This window comes from Notolepis coatsorum (assembly GCF_963971535.1).
Source record: "Notolepis coatsorum genome assembly, chromosome: 7".
NCBI lineage: Eukaryota > Metazoa > Chordata > Actinopteri > Aulopiformes > Paralepididae > Notolepis > Notolepis coatsorum.
Window position 1 is genome coordinate 96,201,778 of NC_140171.1, and position 20,984 is coordinate 96,222,761.

A 20,984-nucleotide genomic window follows, 5' to 3' on the forward strand; every position below is an offset into this window, starting at 1 on the left:
TAGCGCGTCTGTGGCTAGGTTTGCTAGGCTAGGCTATCACAGGCTAGTCCAGTAAAAACACGACAAAAAAAACACATTACTCACGGGCGAAAAGTCCGTACTGTCATCTGACACCATGTAAATATGTACCTCTGTTATGTGCGAGTCAATGATCACACCCGGGTTGTAACAAACCGTAGGTTTATTTAACATCAAGTATAACGTGACGGCAAGAAGCAGTTTACAGTACCGTTTGTAAGCAGAGGCACTGAAGGTACGGTGGCTCGTAGTAGGCAAACAGAATAATCATTTAGCCAATGATCTACACCAGGGGTGCCCAACCTTTTTTGAACCAAGATCTACTTTTTAATTTGCCACCTAGCCGAGAGCTACCAGCCCAAATTTGACCTACTCTCGGCTAGTATTAGTAGTAATAATACCCATTCAATATGCACATGACAGAAAATATTATATGCCATATAATATTTTCTGTCATGTGCATATTGAATGGGTATATAATATAATATGATATTTTATATAAATGGTAAATGGCTGCTTTTTTATATAGCGCTTTTATCCAAATCGCTTTACAATTTGTTACTCACATTTTACCCATTCACTCACACATTCACACACCGACAGCGGAGGCAACCATGCAAGGTGCCAACCTGCTCATTGGGAGAAATTAGGGGTTAAGTGTCTTGCTCAAGGACACATCGACACGCTGCCCAGGAGGAGCGGGAATCGAACCGGGAACCTCCGGATTGCCAGACGACTGCTCTACCTCCTGAGCCACTGTTGCCCCATTGTCATTTTAACAGTGTAGTCAGTGGAATTACAAGAACGACAAGACTAACTTCTCACGTTGGGCATGCAGGCAGCATGACCCATTTATTTCACACTCTGCATACACACTGACAACACACACACACACTCAATTCAATGGGCATGAGGAAAGTTGCATAGGTCACTGCGTTGCAGCCTTCAGGTTAATCAGCATGCCAGTGACATTGTTTATGAATGCCAAATTCAAAAGCCAGTTGTTGTCCTCTAGATGTGTATATTCAGCATGTTTAGCAAGCTTGAGAAACTCTTTAATTTCAGGCAGCAACTCGCTGAATCTCCAGAAATGTACCTCTGCTCAGCCACCTTACATCTGTGTGCAGCAGCTGGTCTGTGTGCTCTGCCCCCGTCTCCTCCATATGTGCACGAAATAGCCTCCTCTGTAGGCTCCTTGCCCTGACAGAGCACACAATCTTCATAGCGATATCCATAACTTCCTTCATATTTAAAATGTTACCACACAGTCCGGGAAAGCGTCGCTTTTTTTGCATAGTCCGACGAACCCATTATTACAGCAAACCATGGCTGGTGCACCATCGGTTGTAATAGAGATGAGTTTATGAGATGAGTTTATGGAGGGGCAGTTTGAAAGATGTCTTCACCTTTAGTGTGTCCTTTAACACAATGGGGACGAACAACGTATTTATCTGTGTTTCGATTCCACCCGTTGTGGACAGAAGCACGGATAAATCCGTGGCAAGTTGTTATTGCTTTTATTCCATATTAATAACCTATTCAAGGTCGCCGAGCGGCACTGCAGATTTACCCTACTCTATGAATTAGAGAAGATGCAATACCGGCCAGATCCTCTTAGGGGCGCTATCGCAATAATGCAGTGTGCCCTGTGGCTGAACGGTCTTTTTTTTTTACTTTCAATGGAGATTTCAGTTAGCAGGATTCTAGATGTGCAGCATGTAGCTTCGATTACGTTTTGCATCGCAGATTTCACCATGCAATAAGGGGATTTATCATCAGCCAATGGACATATCGATCTACCAGATGGCGATCGATAACAGGGAAATGCTCGGGGGGATCCCACCGGACCACGGTAAGATCTTTTTCACGTAAAGTACATCCCGATCGGGCCTTGTTTTGATAGCCATCCAGGCGTTCGGCCTATGAGGCTAATGAGGCTAACGCGGTTATTGGTAATCGATAATCAGAAACGACGTCCCCCGCCCCCCCCCCCCCCCCTTTCATGCATACATGCGTGAGGATCGTGCCGATCATATGCAGTTTGAGTTTTAACTGGAGCGTATCTATAACCGAAATGCCATTGGATTTAACGTTATTAGCTATTATTACATGGCGTTTTCACAATCGCCGAAATGCTTGCTTGTGATTGGTCAATAGCGCGCGTCAGAGGTCCGTTATCACACGATAACGGACCTCTGCCAAGCAATAATGACCGCTGTGCGCAGCTGTTCGCAATCAAGCCCACTACAACACTATCAGTGCTGCTCAGCATATGCACAGCTGCACTCAGTCATCAGTGCAATCAGACCACAGACCTGCCGACTGCCGATAATAATAATCACTTTATTTGGGCTGACAGAGCCACAGAACAACTGCGTTTGCATTTGATCTCGTCTTGTCGATGGTGTACAATGAATTAGGTATATTTGTTAGTAAGTTAGCCATGTCCATCAGAGACTCCCCTACACTCTCCACCTTCAAAGCTCGCCTCAAAACCCACCTGTTCTCCCTTGCCTTCAACCCCCCCCCACCCCTAAACCCCCCCCTCCCCTCCAACCTGATTGATATCTGTCTCCAGTCATTTTGGTGCTATCAGGCTGTCTCCCCTGTTCCCCCCATGGTCTCGTGTTCCTTTTGTTTTTGTTTCTTTGTTGTTTTTGTTTTTGTTTCTTTGCTTTCATTTCTTTGTTTGTACCCCTGCTCCCGACTACTGTCAGCGACTTCAGGTTATTGAGAAGCGCTATATAAATTAAATGAATTATTATTATTATTATTATTATTATTATTATTATTATTATTATTATTATGTAATAAGCGGGATAATGTATAGCTATACTCGATCATTGTCGCAAAATAATTTACCTTCACTGACGTCGGCGCTGCGCCTCTGTATTTTAAACTCTGTGTCGGTCAATTATTTTGCGACAATGACCTCGTAGCTATACATTATCCCTTACTTAGCCCATTATCTCGGCTTCCAGGAAATATACTAGACCAAATCCGGTATAATGCTTATATTCACGGCGCTATAAAATGAGAACGTATTGATGACATTTTTTCTTTTCTTTAAGCCATTTTGAAGGGACGGTTTATGGTCTCAATTCACAATGAGAATGGACAGATAGCAATACTATAAAGTATAGATTTAGCTCTACAAACAGCCCCACGTCTGTTTACATTTCACGGTCCTCTTGAGATTAATTAGACTCATCCCAGTGGCCGCGAAAGTGTTACGAGGCAATGGTGAGCAGCTCTTCTTTTGCGCTCATGTCGTCAAAGGCCATTCTAATGTAAATACATAGCTGTGCCACATCTACCATATCAGTCGATTCATCGAACTGCAGGGAATAACACTCACATGTATTAATGTCCCTCATGAGTTGCTTGTGAACATTTCCTCACAGCGCCGGGTCACAGTTTTACGTGACAGCTGAAGGTCTTTGACAGCATCCATAATCTCTGTGTGATACTTGGAATCACCGAAGAGTGAAGAGTTTTTATATAGCGCTTTTATCCAAATCGCTTTACAATTTGTTACTCACATTTTACCCATTCACTCACACATTCACACACCGACAGCGGAGGCAACCATGCAAGGTGCCAACCTGCTCATTGGGAGAAATGAGGGGTTAAGTGTCTTGCTCAAGGACACATCGACACGCTGCCCAGGAGGAGCGGGAATCGAACCGGGAACCTCCGGATTGCCAGACGACTGCTCTACCTCCTGAGCCACTGTTGCCCCATTGTCATTGTAACAGTGTAGTCAGTGGAATTACAAGAACGACAAGACTAACTTCTCACGTTGGGCATGCAGGCAGCATGACCCATTTATTTCACACTCTGCATACACACTGACAACACACACACACACTCAATTCAATGGGCATGAGGAAAGTTGCATAGGTCACTGCGTTGCAGCCTTCAGGTTAATCAGCATGCCAGTGACATTGTTTATGAATGCCAAATTCAAAAGCCAGTTGTTGTCCTCTAGATGTGTATATTCAGCATGTTTAGCAAGCTTGAGAAACTCTTTAATTTCAGGCAGCAACTCGCTGAATCTCCAGAAATGTACCTCTGCTCAGCCACCTTACATCTGTGTGCAGCAGCTGGTCTGTGTGCTCTGCCCCTGTCTCCTCCATATGTGCACGAAATAGCCTCCTCTGTAGGCTCCTTGCCCTGACAGAGCACACAATCTTCATAGCGATATCCATAACTTCCTTCATATTTAAAATGTTACCACACAGTCCGGGAAAGCGTCGCTTTTTTTGCATAGTCCGACGAACCCATTATTACAGCAAACCATGGCTGGTGCACCATCGGTTGTAATAGAGATGAGTTTATGAGATGAGTTTATGGAGGGGCAGTTTGAAAGATGTCTTCACCTTTAGTGTGTCCTTTAACACAATGGGGACGAACAACGTATTTATCTGTGTTTCGATTCCACCCGTTGTGGACAGAAGCACGGATAAATCCGTGGCAAGTTGTTATTGCTTTTATTCTATATTAATAACCTATTCAAGGTCGCCGAGCGGCACTGCAGATTTACCCTACTCTATGAATTAGAGAAGATGCAATACCGGCCAGATCATCTTAGGGGCGCTATCGCAATAATGCAGTGTGCCCTGTGGCTGAACGGTCTTTTTTTTTTACTTTCAATGGAGATTTCAGTTAGCAGGATTCTAGATGTGCAGCATGTAGCTTCGATTACGTTTTGCATCGCAGATTTCACCATGCAATAAGGGGATTTATCATCAGCCAATGGACATATCGATCTACCAGATGGCGATCGATAACAGGGAAATGCTCGGGGGGATCCCACCGGACCACGGTAAGATCTTTTTCACGTAAAGTACATCCCGATCGGGCCTTGTTTTGATAGCCATCCAGGCGTTCGGCCTATGAGGCTAATGAGGCTAACGCGGTTATTGGTAATCGATAATCAGAAACGACGTCCCCCGCCCCCCCCCCCCCTTTCATGCATACATGCGTGAGGATCGTGCCGATCATATGCAGTTTGAGTTTTAACTGGAGCGTATCTATAACCGAAATGCCATTGGATTTAACGTTATTAGCTATTATTACATGGCGTTTTCACAATCGCCGAAATGCTTGCTTGTGATTGGTCAATAGCGCGCGTCAGAGGTCCGTTATCACACGATAACGGACCTCTGCCAAGCAATAATGACCGCTGTGCGCAGCTGTTCGCAATCAAGCCCACTACAACACTATCAGTGCTGCTCAGCATATGCACAGCTGCACTCAGTCATCAGTGCAATCAGACCACAGACCTGCCGACTGCCGATAATAATAATCACTTTATTTGGGCTGACAGAGCCACAGAACAACTGCGTTTGCATTTGATCTCGTCTTGTCGATGGTGTACAATGAATTAGGTATATTTGTTAGTAAGTTAGCCATGTCCATCAGAGACTCCCCTACACTCTCCACCTTCAAAGCTCGCCTCAAAACCCACCTGTTCTCCCTTGCCTTCAACCCCCCCCACCCCTAAACCCCCCCCTCCCCTCCAACCTGATTGATATCTGTCTCCAGTCATTTTGGTGCTATCAGGCTGTCTCCCCTGTTCCCCCCATGGTCTCGTGTTCCTTTTGTTTTTGTTTCTTTGTTGTTTTTGTTTTTGTTTCTTTGCTTTCATTTCTTTGTTTGTACCCCTGCTCCCGACTACTGTCAGCGACTTCGGGTTATTGAGAAGCGCTATATAAATTAAATGAATTATTATTATTATTATTATTATTATTATTATTATGTAATAAGCGGGATAATGTATAGCTATACTCGATCATTGTCGCAAAATAATTTACCTTCACTGACGTCGGCGCTGCGCCTCTGTATTTTAAACTCTGTGTCGGTCAATTATTTTGCGACAATGACCTCGTAGCTATACATTATCCCTTACTTAGCCCATTATCTCGGCTTCCAGGAAATATACTAGACCAAATCCGGTATAATGCTTATATTCACGGCGCTATAAAATGAGAACGTATTGATGACATTTTTTCTTTTCTTTAAGCCATTTTGAAGGGACGGTTTATGGTCTCAATTCACAATGAGAATGGACAGATAGCAATACTATAAAGTATAGATTTAGCTCTACAAACAGCCCCACGTCTGTTTACATTTCACGGTCCTCTTGAGATTAATTAGACTCATCCCAGTGGCCGCGAAAGTGTTAAGAGGCAATGGTGAGCAGCTCTTCTTTTGCGCTCATGTCGTCAAAGGCCATTCTAATGTAAATACATAGCTGTGCCACATCTACCATATCAGTCGATTCATCGAACTGCAGGGAATAACACTCACATGTATTAATGTCCCTCATGAGTTGCTTGTGAACATTTCCTCACAGCGCCGGGTCACAGTTTTACGTGACAGCTGAAGGTCTTTGACAGCATCCATAATCTCTGTGTGATACTTGGAATCACCGAAGAGTGAATCGGCAGCCACAGTCAATGCCTCTTTTACACAGTCGCCGTCTTTGAAGGATTTTAACTTTTTAGTGAGAACGTGACTGACACGATAAGATGCAATTGTTGCAGCTTTTGCCTTGGTTTTGGGCTTCGTAAAAGTGGACTGTTGTCCCACTAGTGAAGGCTTCATCTGCTGGAGTTCTGTTCTTCGTAGGACTGTTTTTGGAGGAAAATCCGCGTGGTGTTTCTTGTGCATCGTTGTATAATGCCGCTCAAAATGACCCTTTTTCGGCACAGACACGGTTTGTTTGAAAATCAGACAGACTGATTTTGCATTGAAATAAACAAAAAAAGTAAGCATGGAAATTATATGTTTTTGGTCTTTTGGCCGCTCCGGTTCTGCTGGTGGTGGTCTTGCTTGCGGCGCTGACGCTGGTGCTTTCCGGTAGCTCGGCGCAGAGTCCTGCCAAGCACACCGACGGTGCTGTCGGCACCAAGCTGACGGCGTTGGCGCTGCTGTCTGGTGGCGGCAGCTTGTCGGAGGCGGTGTTGGCGCTGCTGTCTGGCGGTGCCAGCTCGTCGGAGGGTCCTGGCGCTGGCGGCGGCAGCAAGGTCTTGCTGGCGTTGTTGAAAAGTAGCATCCTCTGAATGAACCTCTTCTTTGCTGGTGGTGCTCCGTTCATCTTGCAGTTTCTTGAGTGACTCAAGGCTGGTCTCAGAGCCACTTTTATACTGTACCTGCCAGGTGATGGGCCCCGACCCCCACTCCTGCCACTCCATGAAGACAAAGGCATCAATTTGCATCCCTATGGGTGAGGCTCACTGTCCGGAATGTACAGAATGTAGACGGTATCGATTGGCTCAGGCTGCCTGACTGCTTGCCCATCCACAGGACTGCTCGAACGTTTTTTGTCCTCCCCTCCAAATAAAATTAAATTAAATGATTTTGGTTGGGCACCACTGATCTACACAAAGGAAAATATCAAAGGATAAAAACCTGAGTATAACGGCGCTTAGCGGTTGGCGAGATAACCCGACTTTTCTCGGGTTTGGCGCTAAATAAGTTAACGACTGATTCACTATTAAAGATAACAACAGGGTTGTAGTCTTAACTCGATCAGCGCCAGACCCAAGGATAGTCGGGTTATCTCACCATGCGTCAGGACCCCCGAAAACCAGAGTATACCATAGGGAATCACTCTGAGATCGCTAGAGTGCAATACCAGCTGCATCCAGGTAGGTGGCAGTATTGCCCACCCTTCAAAACCGTTTTTTCACACACTGTGTACATTTAAATGTCTCCGGGCGCAGTTTTCTTGGTCAGGCGATTCTAGCGGTTCACTCGATGGCATTGGAACGCGTCCAATGCCCCAGATGCATGTGTTGTGGTGGATTATGTTGGTGACACGATGGACACCAATACTGGAAATCACGATCAGACAATTGGAATATTCTTTTTTGGGTACCTCCTAGTGAAGGTAAGGACTATATTACATCAATCCTGCTTTGATCCAACCATGATTTCACATTGATCGTTGCAACCATGTGTAACGTGTGCCGTTAGTGTTGCCATTGGTGACGATCAAAGCATCAAAAAACGACCCCCCCCCCTTTCATGCATTCATGATGAAACATGAACATACCTATTATATACATTTGATTTGGAAATAGTAGAGTGTCCAGAGCAACGGCAACGCTTTTAGTCAAATTCACGTATTCCTCCATAGCACCGTTTTATGGAATTAACCAGGATCACTCTGAAACTATACTTATATTCACCAACTATATTATATAACACGCAAACGTATACATAAACAAATGTATTCTTTTTCACATATTGAACGATGGATAGTTGATGTCAAATGAGCCATAGTATTGTATCCATAGCTATAATATAGAATATAGATATAACCCTGCAAACACCGCCACGCAGCCCTATCTCTTAGAGTGGTGGTGCAGAACTAAGATGCTCTAGGCCTCTGGCGCTGAATGAGTTAATGACGATGATTCACTATCATAACAAGTGTTAGGGGAGAAGGTGGGGTCTTCATAGATCCTTGCTTCTCAATGAGGGCAAAAGTGTAGGGATGCTGCTAAGCTATTTTAAGTTGTTTATTGTTTACTGAAGTACAATTTAAGTTTGGTTGTTGTTTTTTAAGTATACTTAGATTACATTAGATCATATTAATGGCTTAATTATTAATGAATCATACTAAACATGCGCTTTGAATTAGTACTGTACATGAACGCGCATAAGTACCACCAAAAACGCATTGCAAGTATACTCTCAGAAAAGCACATATGGGTATAAATATATATTTCATGTATGAAAAGATATACTTTCAGTTTGGAGAAAGGTTAAACATGTTTGACTTGGGGAAACTCTCGCATTGGCTCTCCAGCTGGAGGCGCTTTACGGGAAGATGAGGCACCCGTTCGTCTGGAAGCAGCAGCTCGGGTGGGTTATGAGCTCACCGGCGGACGTGGGGACAGGACTGAGGGCGAGCGTTCGAGTCAAGCTGCAGCATCTCGCAAAACACGCACGCCTCCAGGACGTCCTGAAGCGACTGCGAATCCGCATGAACAATACGGGTAAGGCAAGACACCGGACGACACGGTGGAATGAGTAAAACATTTACATTTAGTCATTTAGCTGATGCTTTTATCCAAAGCGACTTACAAGTTCTGTACAACAAGTCACACCACATCAAACAAGAGATGGACGCGGGCAAATACTGCGGCATGGTCATGCTGGACCTACAAAAGGCCTTCGACACTGTCAATCACTCCATTCTGATTGACAAGCTAAATGCAATTGGTTTTGATAGTCTATCAGTGAGCTGGATGCAATCCTACCTTGAGGGGAGGGAACAGATGGTGGAGGTAAACGGTACCCTATCCCCCCCCCCCTCACAGTGAGCTGTGGTGTTCCACAAGGAAGCATACTAGGACCGCTACTGTTCCTAATTTATACAAATTACATGTCGTCAGCTTGTGACTGCAACTTGTTCCTGTTTGCGGACGACTCAGCCCTGCTGGTCTCTGACAAGAACAAGTTACAGGTTGAAAAAACCCTCAGCTCGGAACTAGGCAAAATCTGCATATGGCTCGCTGATAACAAACTATCATTACACAGGGGCAAAACAGAGTCCATTCTCTTCGGTTCAAATAACAAACTCAGCAAGACCGACGGCTTCTCAGTTACAGTGGGTGACAATATTGTCACAAGGAAAGATGAAATTACCTACCTGGGTTCCATCCTAGAGGCTAATCTCTCCTGTGACAAAATGGCATCCAATGTAATAAAAAAAGTCAACCAACGAACTCGATTCTTGTACCGGATCTCCTCTCTGGTAAACAAGAATACCCTGAAGACTCTGGCAGGAGCACTCATTTAAGGGTACTACGACTATGCTTGCACCTCATGGTACCAAAGCACCTCAAAGGCGCTAAAAAAGAAATTACAAACATCTCAAAACAAACTGGTCAGACTACTGCTTGACCTTTGAGGGATGTATATTTGGTTTATAAACTGAAACGCTTTAAGAGGGTAATATCATTATCATCACGGGATGATATAGACGGTGGTGAACCAGAGGTTTCACAGGCACAGGCCGCGTTAGCAGAGCAGAATGTTTTGAATTCCGATCCAGGACACAAAGATAACGGAGCAGCACAGGAGACACAGAGGCAGAGCGCGATGGAGGTTTTGACAGTAATGAAACGTTTAAAATGTGTGAAAGGTTATTAGCAGTTGTCATGACAGCACGTCGCATGACAACCAGAAGAGGGGCGGGCTATCGTTGCTATGACGAAGATCCTATAAAGCGGACAGTGGTTCCGGGTGTAAGCCAGACCAAGAGCGGCTAAGGGCAGACTACAATCTGACTAGAGACTCTCTCCTCTCATCACGGAGAGGGGGGGGAGGAAGGATGCCACATCATTATTAGCTTCGGCTACCACGAGGATGGTCTTGGCTAATGACCAGGCCTGACCACCATTGGACTGAATAGCAGAAGGACGATAGCAAGGACGATACAATTTGATAACATCTGATTATGAGGTTCTGTTTATTGAATAAACAACGCTCTTCCAAGAAAGGTATTACGCTGTGTCAAAGTGTCGAATTCTTACGAAGGTGGAGGATTATTATGGTTTGCGGATCACACTAACGGGGAGAGATAAGGATTATATCAGCCAGTGTATGAGACGTCAGGACCATTAAAAGTACACAACGCAAATGGGGAGATGATTACACAAGCCAAACAGATGAAGACGTGATACTGGCCGATTGATCAGGATCTAACAGTTGGTGCCGTGACCCGGATATTGTTTGTTTTGAAGTTGCTTGAAAGTAAGAGACTATGTGCAGTGCCGAGGCGTGAAGGGGTAGCCATGGACGCGAGCCAAGCCAGCCAGCGAGCCAAGCAAGGCCAGCGCCATGGACCCAGCGAGCGAGCCGAGCAAGGCCGGAGAGATAAACAGCGCCATGGACCAGAACAACTGACGGTGAAAAGATAAAGTGAGTCTCTCAACAACTTCACAAGCCAATAAAAAAACGAACAATAGTGCATCCGTAAACGTAAACGTAATTAGTTTGACACAGAGAGAACGCCAGCTGTAATAGTGTGTTTTGGGACAGGCAGAGCGGCACGGTTTTTGTTTTGAAAATCGAGAGTTTTATCTACAGAGCACAGAAGCCACTGTGTAGGAGATGAGAAGGGAGGCAAAGGGGAGATGTTCAGTGAATTAAAGGGGCAACATCATATTTAGTTGATTACTGTTCAAAACACAGAAAGCGGGAAGCGGGACTGTGACGTGAAGGGAGCAGTGAACAAACGTTACGGGTGTGGTCGGTAGCGAGAGAATGTTTAAGGCATTAAAGGGACAGTGAAAAAAAAAAAGGCACAGAGACAAGATGGCCGCAAAGGGCCACGAGGAGGATGGGCGAGATAAGATGAGAGGAAATGTCAACAAAATTGAGCAGACAAAATGGCAGCAGAGCCACGAGGAGATAAGAACAGGAACAAGAGTGACATGTCAGCTAAAATCCTCTAGACTGAGTTTGGCCACCATCTAGGGGGGGGCAGTGGGATAATACAGGCAAATAGAGGAGGAGTAGGTCGCCACCTAGTGGCGGAGGGGGGTAGTGCTGGGGAGTTTCCATTACCCATAGAGGAATTTTTAGATATAGGTCTCTACGACCATCTAGTGGCGGGGTGGGGGAGTGACTCCAGACAGTACAAAAAGGGTGCTATTTTTATAGTAATACTAGTTTTTTTTTCAAATTACCAACTGCTTGTGTGTATACACGGTGGTGTATGTGAGAACTTTGTAAAGGAACTCAAAGTGTAGAATAGAGCAACGGACCGCTCCAGAGCAACGGACTGCTCCATGTAGAATAGAGCGACGGGACAGCTCCAGGGCGACGGAAACAGCCCTGTGTAGAATAGAGCGACGGGACAGCTCCAGGGCGACGGAAACAGCCCTGTGTAGTATAGAGTGACGGGACAGCTCCAGGGCGACGGAAACAGCCCTGTGTAGTATAGAGCGACGGGACAGCTCCAGGGCGACGGAAACAGCCCTGTGTAGGATAGAGCGACGGGACAGCTCCAGGGCGACGGAAACAGCCCCGTGTAGGGTAGAGCAACGGGACAGCTCCAGGGCGACGAAACTGCCCCGTTTAGGAGAGAGCGACGGACTGCTCTGTTGTATGTTAGAGCGATGCTCTGTTGTATGTTATTATCATAATAATAATAATAATAATAATAGATATACAGGTTAATTAAATAGTTTAGTTATTGAATGGGTTAAATAAGAATTGCACAGAGAGATGAGGTGCAGTTAATTAAATAGGTTTAATTATGAAATAAGAGGGAGTTCGATCTCCAGTGGGGCCTTCTCACACCTAATAAATAGCCAAGAGTTTTGAGAAGATACAGTCACCAGAAAAAACTGGTGCGCGCTGGGGGTCACTCGTGGGACGAAGAGTTAGGGCGACGGAAGTGGGAATCGGTTAGCTGCGGGTGTCACGCCGGAAGACAACAAACAGGGAACAGCCCTGTAGGACAGATATGGGTGTTGAGAAGGTGGGAGACTAATAGAGAACAAAAAGCGCCATGGGCTGTAGGACACTCACACCGCCCAACAGTCTGAAAGGGCGTGGCCATGGCAGGGGCTTGCAGAGGAAAAATATATAGAGAACGGGAGATAACTCCATGGAACGAGCTGCAGGCCCAAAAGCCATGGTAGACTAATAGAAAACACAGGTCAAGTGTACAGAAAACTGCTGGCGTGGTGTTTCTGCTTTCAGAGTCTGGAGAGGGCCGACGGCGGTGGAGACGAGCCTCAACCAAGATGACCGACGGGGCGGAAACGGCCAACGGTGCGGAGACGGCCAACGGGGCGGAGTCCAGCGGTTGCAGTCGGTGTTGCCCAGGGGAGAACGAGGCGACATCGGAGGGGGCTTTCCTGCGGAGATGCTGTTTCGAGGCGTTTTGAAACAACAGAGCATGGGCGGGTGTATTGAATGAATCATGGACAAAACAGGGACTTCCTTTCAGAGTCAATTAGGAGATCGAGAGACGAGACAACAGCGAGAAGTCCTGTGTTCATTGATAATAATTGATAGGAGTATGAGATATAAATGGAGGATTCATATATAAGATATATGTATAGAAGGATATATATATATATATATAGAAGGTAGATAAGAGGGAAAACAGTAAAACAACAGGATAGAATTATTGGGAGCAGACAGAGGGGCCCTAATTGTTATGAGTCGTTGGATGTTGTTGGTTTTGGTGGTCTGTTTGGGTTCTCTTTGTGCACGAAGGGGGGCGCAAACGGACATCAGTAAGCAAGATCACTGGGTTGACCGCGGGCCGCCTTAATTTCTTGTGCACAAGAGATGAGGTTGGTTTGCTTCAACCACAGTCTATTTTTGGGATAATTAATTAAAAAACCAAATAATGATTTATGATTCTGAAGGGGTGATAAGAATCAAGGGGGGATTGAGGGAAATCTGTGGTTTTTCAATGTATATTTGGTTTACAAACTGATATAAAGAGACGCTTTAAGAGGGTAATATCATTATCATCACGGGATGATATAGACGGTGGTGAACCAGCGGTTTCACAGGCACAGGCCGCGTTAGCAGAGCAGAATGTTTTGAATTCCGATCCAGGACACAAAGATAACGGAGCAGCACAGGAGACACAGAGGCAGAGCGCGATGGAGGTTTTGACAGTAATGAAATGTTTGAAATGAAATGTGTGAAAGGTTATTAGCAGTTGTCATGACAGCACGTCGCATGACAACCAGAACAGGGGCGGGCTATCGTTGCTATGACGAAGATCCTATAAAGCGGACAGTGGTTCCGGGTGTAAGCCAGACCAAGAGCGGCTAAGGGCAGACTACAATCTGACTAGAGACTCTCTCCTCTCATCACGGAGAGGGGGGGGGGGGGGAGGAAGGATGCCACATCATTATTAGCTTCGGCTACCACGAGGATGGTCTTGGCTAACGACCAGGCCTGACCACCATTGGACTGAATAGCAGAAGGACGATAGCAAGGACGATACAATTTGATAACATCTGATTATGAGGTTCTGTTTATTGAATAAACAACGCTCTTCCAAGAAAGGTATTACGCTGTGTCAAAGTGTCGAATTCTTACGAAGGTGGAGGATTATTATGGTTTGCGGATCGCACTAACGGGGAGAGATAAGGATTGTATCAGCCAGTGTATGAGACGTCAGGACCATTAAAAGTACACAACGCAGATGGGGAGATGATTACACAAGCCAAACAGATGAAGACGTGATACTGGCCGATTGATCAGGATCTAACACCTTACTCCTAGAACCCACCTCACCCCTGCCCACTTTGACAACCTAGGATGGCTTAGAGTAGACGACAGAGTACAGCAACTTGCAATGGGCCTGGTCTACAAGATACACTACACGACCAAGGTACCCATGTACATGTCAAAATACTTCCCAAAGGTCAGTGAATACCAGAGGGAGCTCCACAAATCATGTTAAACCCAGATTCGGCTCAAACAAGGGACTAAACACGTTTCGCAATTATGCCACATCAATGTGGAACGCCCTACCCAAAGCTGTAAAGGAATGTGAATCACTACCCACTTTCAAAACCACTCTCAAGGAACACCTACGGGAGACTGCAATTCGAAACTGGCCCCTGTAAATGTCCTAACCCAACCCCCTCCAATGTACAGTAATTTACCTAGTATGGTTGTCAATATTCCAATGTACAGTTTTGCTTTGTTTGTACAGTGTCCCCCCCCCCCCAATGTACAGTTTTGCTGGTTTGTACAGTGTTCCCCCCCCCCAACCCCCTCCAATGTAAATTACCTAGTATGGTTGTCAATATCCCAATGTACAGTTTTGCGTGTACAGTTGTACAGTGTTTCCCCCCCCCAACCCCTCCCTTTGTTTTACATCACTAATGGCACCTATTATCTTGTTTTTTGACTCTAATAAACGACACATAAAATTAAACATCAAGTTCCTCAGCAGAGCATGGAAGGTGGGGACCTTTGTTGACAGAATCTGGCTATGGGGCGACAATAATGTGGTCAAGAGGCATGGTTTCTATCTTTAGCCTTTAAACGATGTGGTTTATTCATTCACATGGTAATTCAGCAGCACATGAGTCCTCCTCTCCGTGAGAGGTAGGTGGGGGAGAGAGGTAGAGGGGGAGGAGACATCTCTATTTATACTCGCCACCTGGTGGTATCAGGAGTGGCTCCGCCTAGAGCGCCCTCTAGTGGAAACAGTTATATATGCAGTTAGACAGTTACTAACAATCCTACATAGAACCTCTAACTTCAACAACCTTTGTAGTCACTAACAAATGGCTTGCACTAGTCCGTCTTAGGAGCTTAAGGAGGATCCTAAATGCATCATTATAGCAGTTATTTTTTATTTTTTGTGTGCTATAATTACACCATAGGTGTGCAGTATAAAATGGAGTACAGTAGGCTCTGAACAGGCTTATTTTTACATTGTCTGTACACATATAACATTTTCGTGCCAGCATATTGGCCTGTGCATACAGTTTGCAGCACAGGCGCTGCCTGCACATCAACATCATCACACATGTCATCAGTGTTATTGTATATGTATATACTACTGTAACTGAGGGGTTACAAAACCCTGACTGTATTAAAGATTGTGATAGATTAAACCACTGCTAGTTATGTACTTTAATTACTGGCCAGACAGTACATCAAATATAGATGGTGAACACCCACAAGAACACGGCATTGACACAGAAATAGTATTTGAGGGTAATTTATTATTATTAGGCCACTAAGAATAACAGGAATCCTACGATGGGTCTAAGTTGACGCCACCTGTTGTATAGTAGCAATTATATAGGGCAACACTGGTACCGACTGGAGACAATGGGTTCCCTCCGGGGTGTAAGGCCTGGAGGGTAGAGGAATGTTCGGGTACTCTGTCTGATTCAATGAGGAATAAAGAGACTCCAGGTACAGGAGTCGGTCCTTGTAAACTCCCTTGATCAGCAGCGAAAGCAATAATTGTAATCCAAATGCCCGACAGCATTGATGACAGCTAGCCAGCCCTGTCCACGAGGCAGGCCCGAGTTGTAATCCTCACGAGGTTGAATCCCAAACGATAGTGGAAATCAACGATGCTCTTCTCCGGTGGTCACGTCCCAAATCAATATAATCCAACCAGGAATGGTTCTGCAATCGCCGACGCCGATTCTCCTGTGTACATGTCCAACGGTTCTCCGCCTAGGACTCCTCGGGTGTGGGCGACGTATATAGGCCACACAGCCTGGTTGAGTACACTAGCTAAAGACACGATGAACCGATGGGTAATGCTACATACGAAAGAACTGTGGCCGCACGATATACAATAAATGATCGACTATTTACTTCACATTAGATTAAGTCGAACTCAATGTTACTTCATTAAACTCTGACACTTATCATTCTATTCGCACGCGGTTCTCAATGCTCTGCTTAGACGCAAGGTTGCTCACTTCACTGTTTTACCGAACTTGATGAACGTTGAACAGCTACTGTTCGCACCTGCCGCAGTATTTATACTTAAGTGAATATCTAGTCCCAACCTCAGTCCTTGTCTCGTATTACTACGCTGACTCCGGGCATGTTCCGACATGCCTGCAGTTGTCTTTGAACTTGCCGTTGGGGGCTTGCGCGCTGGCGCCTGGGGGCGCTGTCCAATAGGAGAGCAAATATTACTCTGGTCTGAACGCAGGTAAAGGGATATTCCGTGTATATATATAAATAATATACAAAGTATATCAAACAATAAAGGGATATTCTCAGTTTAATCTGGCCCTTCACAACAGCCCCTCCTAATTAGTCTGCACCTAATTAGTTAAAGGAAGACAGATTAATAGTCCAGTCAACTGCTCAATGTCTGTTGTGGGGAGTAGGGCAATCTACAAAGTCAGTGGGTCATGATCGTCATCAGGGGAGTCAGGGAGCCTCGGCAACTCTATCAGCCTCGCCACGGGTCGGGTGTAGGTCCGCCCCTGGACAATAACTTCTGCCGCTCTGACCTTTCCGTCGGCACCAGTGATCACTTTGCTTACGCGGCCGGCCGGCCACATAGCTCGGGGTAGTGACTGGTCTATGATCATAACGACTGTGCCCACTTGTAAGTTGTCTCTATCTTTTACCCATTTCTGGCGGGTTTGGAGAGACGGTAGGTAGTGGAGGAGGAAACTGTTCCAAAACTTGTCAGCCAATACTTGACTGTACCTCCACATTCTTCGGCCGTTCGCTTCTTCGGGTCTGTACACCGTCTGTGGAAGCGCGGGGTCCAGCCGCCCCATCAAGAGAGTGTTGGGGGTGACTGGGTCGACATCTGCTACATCACTTGAGACGTAACCGAGGGGCTTTGAGTTCAATACTCCCTCGATCTCCGTGAGGACTGTCGTGAGGACTTCTTCAGCCACGGTCTGGGCCCCAGGCACGGCGTACAGAGCTGTCTTTATGGAACGTACTTCTCTTTCCCAGGTTCCCCCGAAGTGAGGGGCGTTCGGGGGGTTAAACTGGAAGTCAATCTGAGAAGGAGCGAGGTGGGTCTTGAGTTCTGGACCCATGGCTTGGAAGCTCTCTCTCAGCTCTCTTTCTCCGCCTTTGAAGTTTGTCCCGTGATCAGACAACAACGTAGACGGTTTTCCTCTTCGCGCTGTGAATCTCCGGAAGGCCATGAGGAATGAGTCCATACTCATGGTCGGAAGGAGTTCTATGTGTATTGCTCGGGTGGTCATGCACTTGAATACAATGCCCCACCTCTTCTCCGTCCCTCTTCCTTTCTTCACGTAGAGCGGGCCGAAGCAGTCCACGCCCGTGGAGTGAAAGGGCTTATCGCCGAGTCGGAGGCGACAGGGAGGCAGGTCTGCCATCATGGGTATACTGGGCTGTGCTCGCCACTTGCGACAGTCTAGACAGGTCCGCTGGAAGCGTCGTACTGCTTCTCTTCCTTGCAGTATCCAATAGCGACGTCGGATCTCAGCGAAGACTCTCTCTGCCCCAGCGTGGTGCACATCCTCGTCGTATTTCTTTATGATGAGCTCAGTGACCTTGTATCGGCTGTTGAGGACTATAGGAAACTTGACGTCATCCGTTAAGTCCGGGGCCCGTCTCAGACGACCACCCACCCTGATGAGGCCATGGGTGTCGCGCTCGGGGGCCAAGTGGAGCAGTCTGCTGTCTGACGGGATTGGCTTTGTTCCCTGCAGGCAGTCTAGCTCGTCGGGGAACGAGTCTCTTTGGGCTCGCTGTAGCAGAAGGAGTTCTGCCTCTTCATAGTTCGATGCGTTAATGTCGGTAGTGGGGGGAACCTCAGGGTGGTGCCACAGGAATGTCTTTAGCTGCGCACTCTCAAAGGTGAGGCAGTCGTCTATGTTAGGGTCAGTGGGGACTGGGGTGTGCGTCAACCCACAGAACATAGATTTCTTGATCTCTGCCTCCTCTTGACTAGCCTCCCGAGGGGTGGGGGTAGGCCACTCTTACTCTGGTCGCTTGAGGAACTCAGGACCGTCACTGTAGATATTGTGACGTGTGAGGTCATCTAGGGACATCCCCCGTGCGATGACATCTGCTGGGTTCCGTTTCGTGTCCACGTACCTCCAGCACGCTGATCCTACTAGGTCTTGAATCTCTGTGATTCTGACTCCCACGAAGACCTTGTATCTACAATAATCGGACTGGATCCATGTGAGTACGGTCATGGAGTCTGACCACAAGATTGTTCTTTGCACCGGGATGGTGAGTTCACGTTGGATTAACGTGGCGAGTTGCGCGCCTACCAGAGCTGCGCAGAGCTCTAGACGCGGGATCGATTGTTGCTTGCGGGGGGCTATCCTTGAGCGAGCCAGGATGAAGGCTGTGTGTATTTCTCCTCCCTCCTCTCGGGCCCGCAAGTAAGCCACCGAACCGTAGGCCACTTCTGAGGCGTCGCTGAAGACGTGCAGGTCCATCTGGCACGTCTCCAGCCGCACTGTGGGTGGGAAGTAGCTTCGGCGTATGTTCACATTTTGGAGCGAGTTGAGTTCTCTCTCCCACTCTCTCCAGGTGGGAGCTAGGTGGTCGGGTATGGGGTCGTCCCAGCCCTGTTCCTTGTCCCACAGCTCTCGTACAATCATTTTCGCCCGAGTGGTGTAAGGTAGGATACACCCCAGCGGGTCGTATTGACTTGCGAGTGTTCTGTATACGCTCCGTCTGGTGGTCGGTAGAGGGGTCGACCTTCCCTGCTCCGTGGTCAGGGGTGTGTATTTGTAATGGAGCGAGTCTGTTTTGAAGCGCCAGACTAGGCCCAATGTCATTTCCTGTGCTTCACCTGGGGTGGTCGCCATCCAGGTCTCGCTGCTTGCTGCCTTTGTCTCTGGGGAGAGGCTGCGAAGTACTTGAGGGTCACTGCTGGCCCACTGCCGGAGATCAAAGCCGCCTTTGATCAGTGAGGCGCGGAGCTTGAGTAGGAGGGCTTCGGCTTCTTCTGGCGTCGAGACGCTTTGCAGACAGTTGTCCACGTAGAAACTCCTCTCTACACTTTGTCTGACCTCCTCGTCAGCTTCAGGGTCTTCTGTCACATGTTTTTGCAGTGCGAACGTAGCACAGCATGGGCTGCATGTGGTTCCGAAGGGGAGGACCTCCCATTGGTAGATGGATGGTTGCTCATCTTTGATCCTCTCTCTCCATAGGAACCGCAGCAAGGGCTTGTCCTCCTCCACTAGTCGCACCTGCAGGAACATCCCTTTGATGTCACCGCTGATGGCCACCTTGTCTTGGCGGAAACGTAGTAGTACGCCGAGGAGAGAGGGGCCGAGTGTTGGGCCGGGCAAGAGTTCTTTATTCAGATTCTGTAGTCCGATCTGGTAGCTGCAGTTGAATACAATGCGATCCTTGCCGTTGTGGTGGACCTTGTGGTGGGGCACGTACCAAGATTCGATCATCTGGTCGGCCTCTTGAATGTCAATTTTCTTTATGTGTCCCGCTGTGATCAGCTTGTCGATCTCAGCGCGGTACACAGTGGCTTGAGTGGGGTCTTTGGCTAGACGCCGCTCGGTGTTCAGTAGATATCGCTCTGTCGCTTCTTTTGAGGCGTGGAGGGTGGGCATACCCTCTCGCCTCAAGAGTGGAGTTGCGTATCTCATCACTCCATTGACCTCGACTCTCTTTGTCCTCTGCTCGAGGAGGGTTATGGCATAAGTGTCTTCCTTTGAGCGAACGAGTTTCTTTTCATTCTTAAAGGGCATCGCGTCTAATGTCCATAGCCTCTCGACGTGCTGTAAGAGGGTGGTGTCTTCTTCGTTTATCCTCGAGTAGAGACAGCGAGTGGCTGTCGGTCGGTTGGAAGACCCGGAGAGGGGGCCTTGTAGTGTCCAACCCAGGCGGGTCTCGACCGCTGCTGGACAGCCTCTGGGCCCGATGTGGACCCGGTCCGTTGGGACGATGAGGTGTGCGTGGTCGGATCCTATGAGCAGGGTCGGGGTGGCGTCGTCGATGAGCGGTATAGGTAGTTGACGTAGGTGCACGTATTTTTCCATCAGCTTTGGGATGGGGTAGGTGTACTGTGACAGGCCTATGTCGTGGCTGGTGAAGGCGTTAGTGATGCTATACTGCTTCTCGGGCTGCCCGACCGCTGCTATTGTAAAGGAGACATTTTCACCCTTTATGGTCTTCAGGTCTCTTCTAATGGTACGGATTGTCATTGTTTCTTCGCTCCCCCGCAGACCCAGCCGGGCTGCGGCGGATGCGAGGAGGAGAGTCTTTTCTGACCCATCGTCTAGGACGGCGTAAGTGTCCATGACCTTGTTCTCGTAGCTTAAGATCACTCGTACCACCTTCAAGAGCACTCGGGAGCTCCCGCTCTTCGCAGGGTCTATGTACATGACGTTCACTCTCGAGCTGCTTGGGGGTACGGGTTTCTTCTTGTTGCTGTCGTGTAGGACCTCCAAGTGGGCGCCGTCGCACTTGCTGCATCTTTTCTTTAAGCGGCACTCAGCTGC

General features: G+C 47.2%; 1 protein-coding gene across 1 annotated transcript in view; it reads left to right on the plus strand.

Moving 5' to 3' along the window:
- LOC311231702 (creatine kinase, testis isozyme) overlaps window positions 1-20,984 on the plus strand; it is a gene marked incomplete at both ends in the record, with an annotated part of 150,908 nt that overhangs the window by 114,238 nt on the left and 15,686 nt on the right. Inside the window, one exon of the mRNA XM_084318330.1 lies at window positions 8,843-9,032. Within this exon, the coding sequence (XP_084174456.1) occupies window positions 8,843-9,032 (190 nt within the window). The remainder of the gene's footprint in view (window positions 1-8,842; window positions 9,033-20,984) is intronic.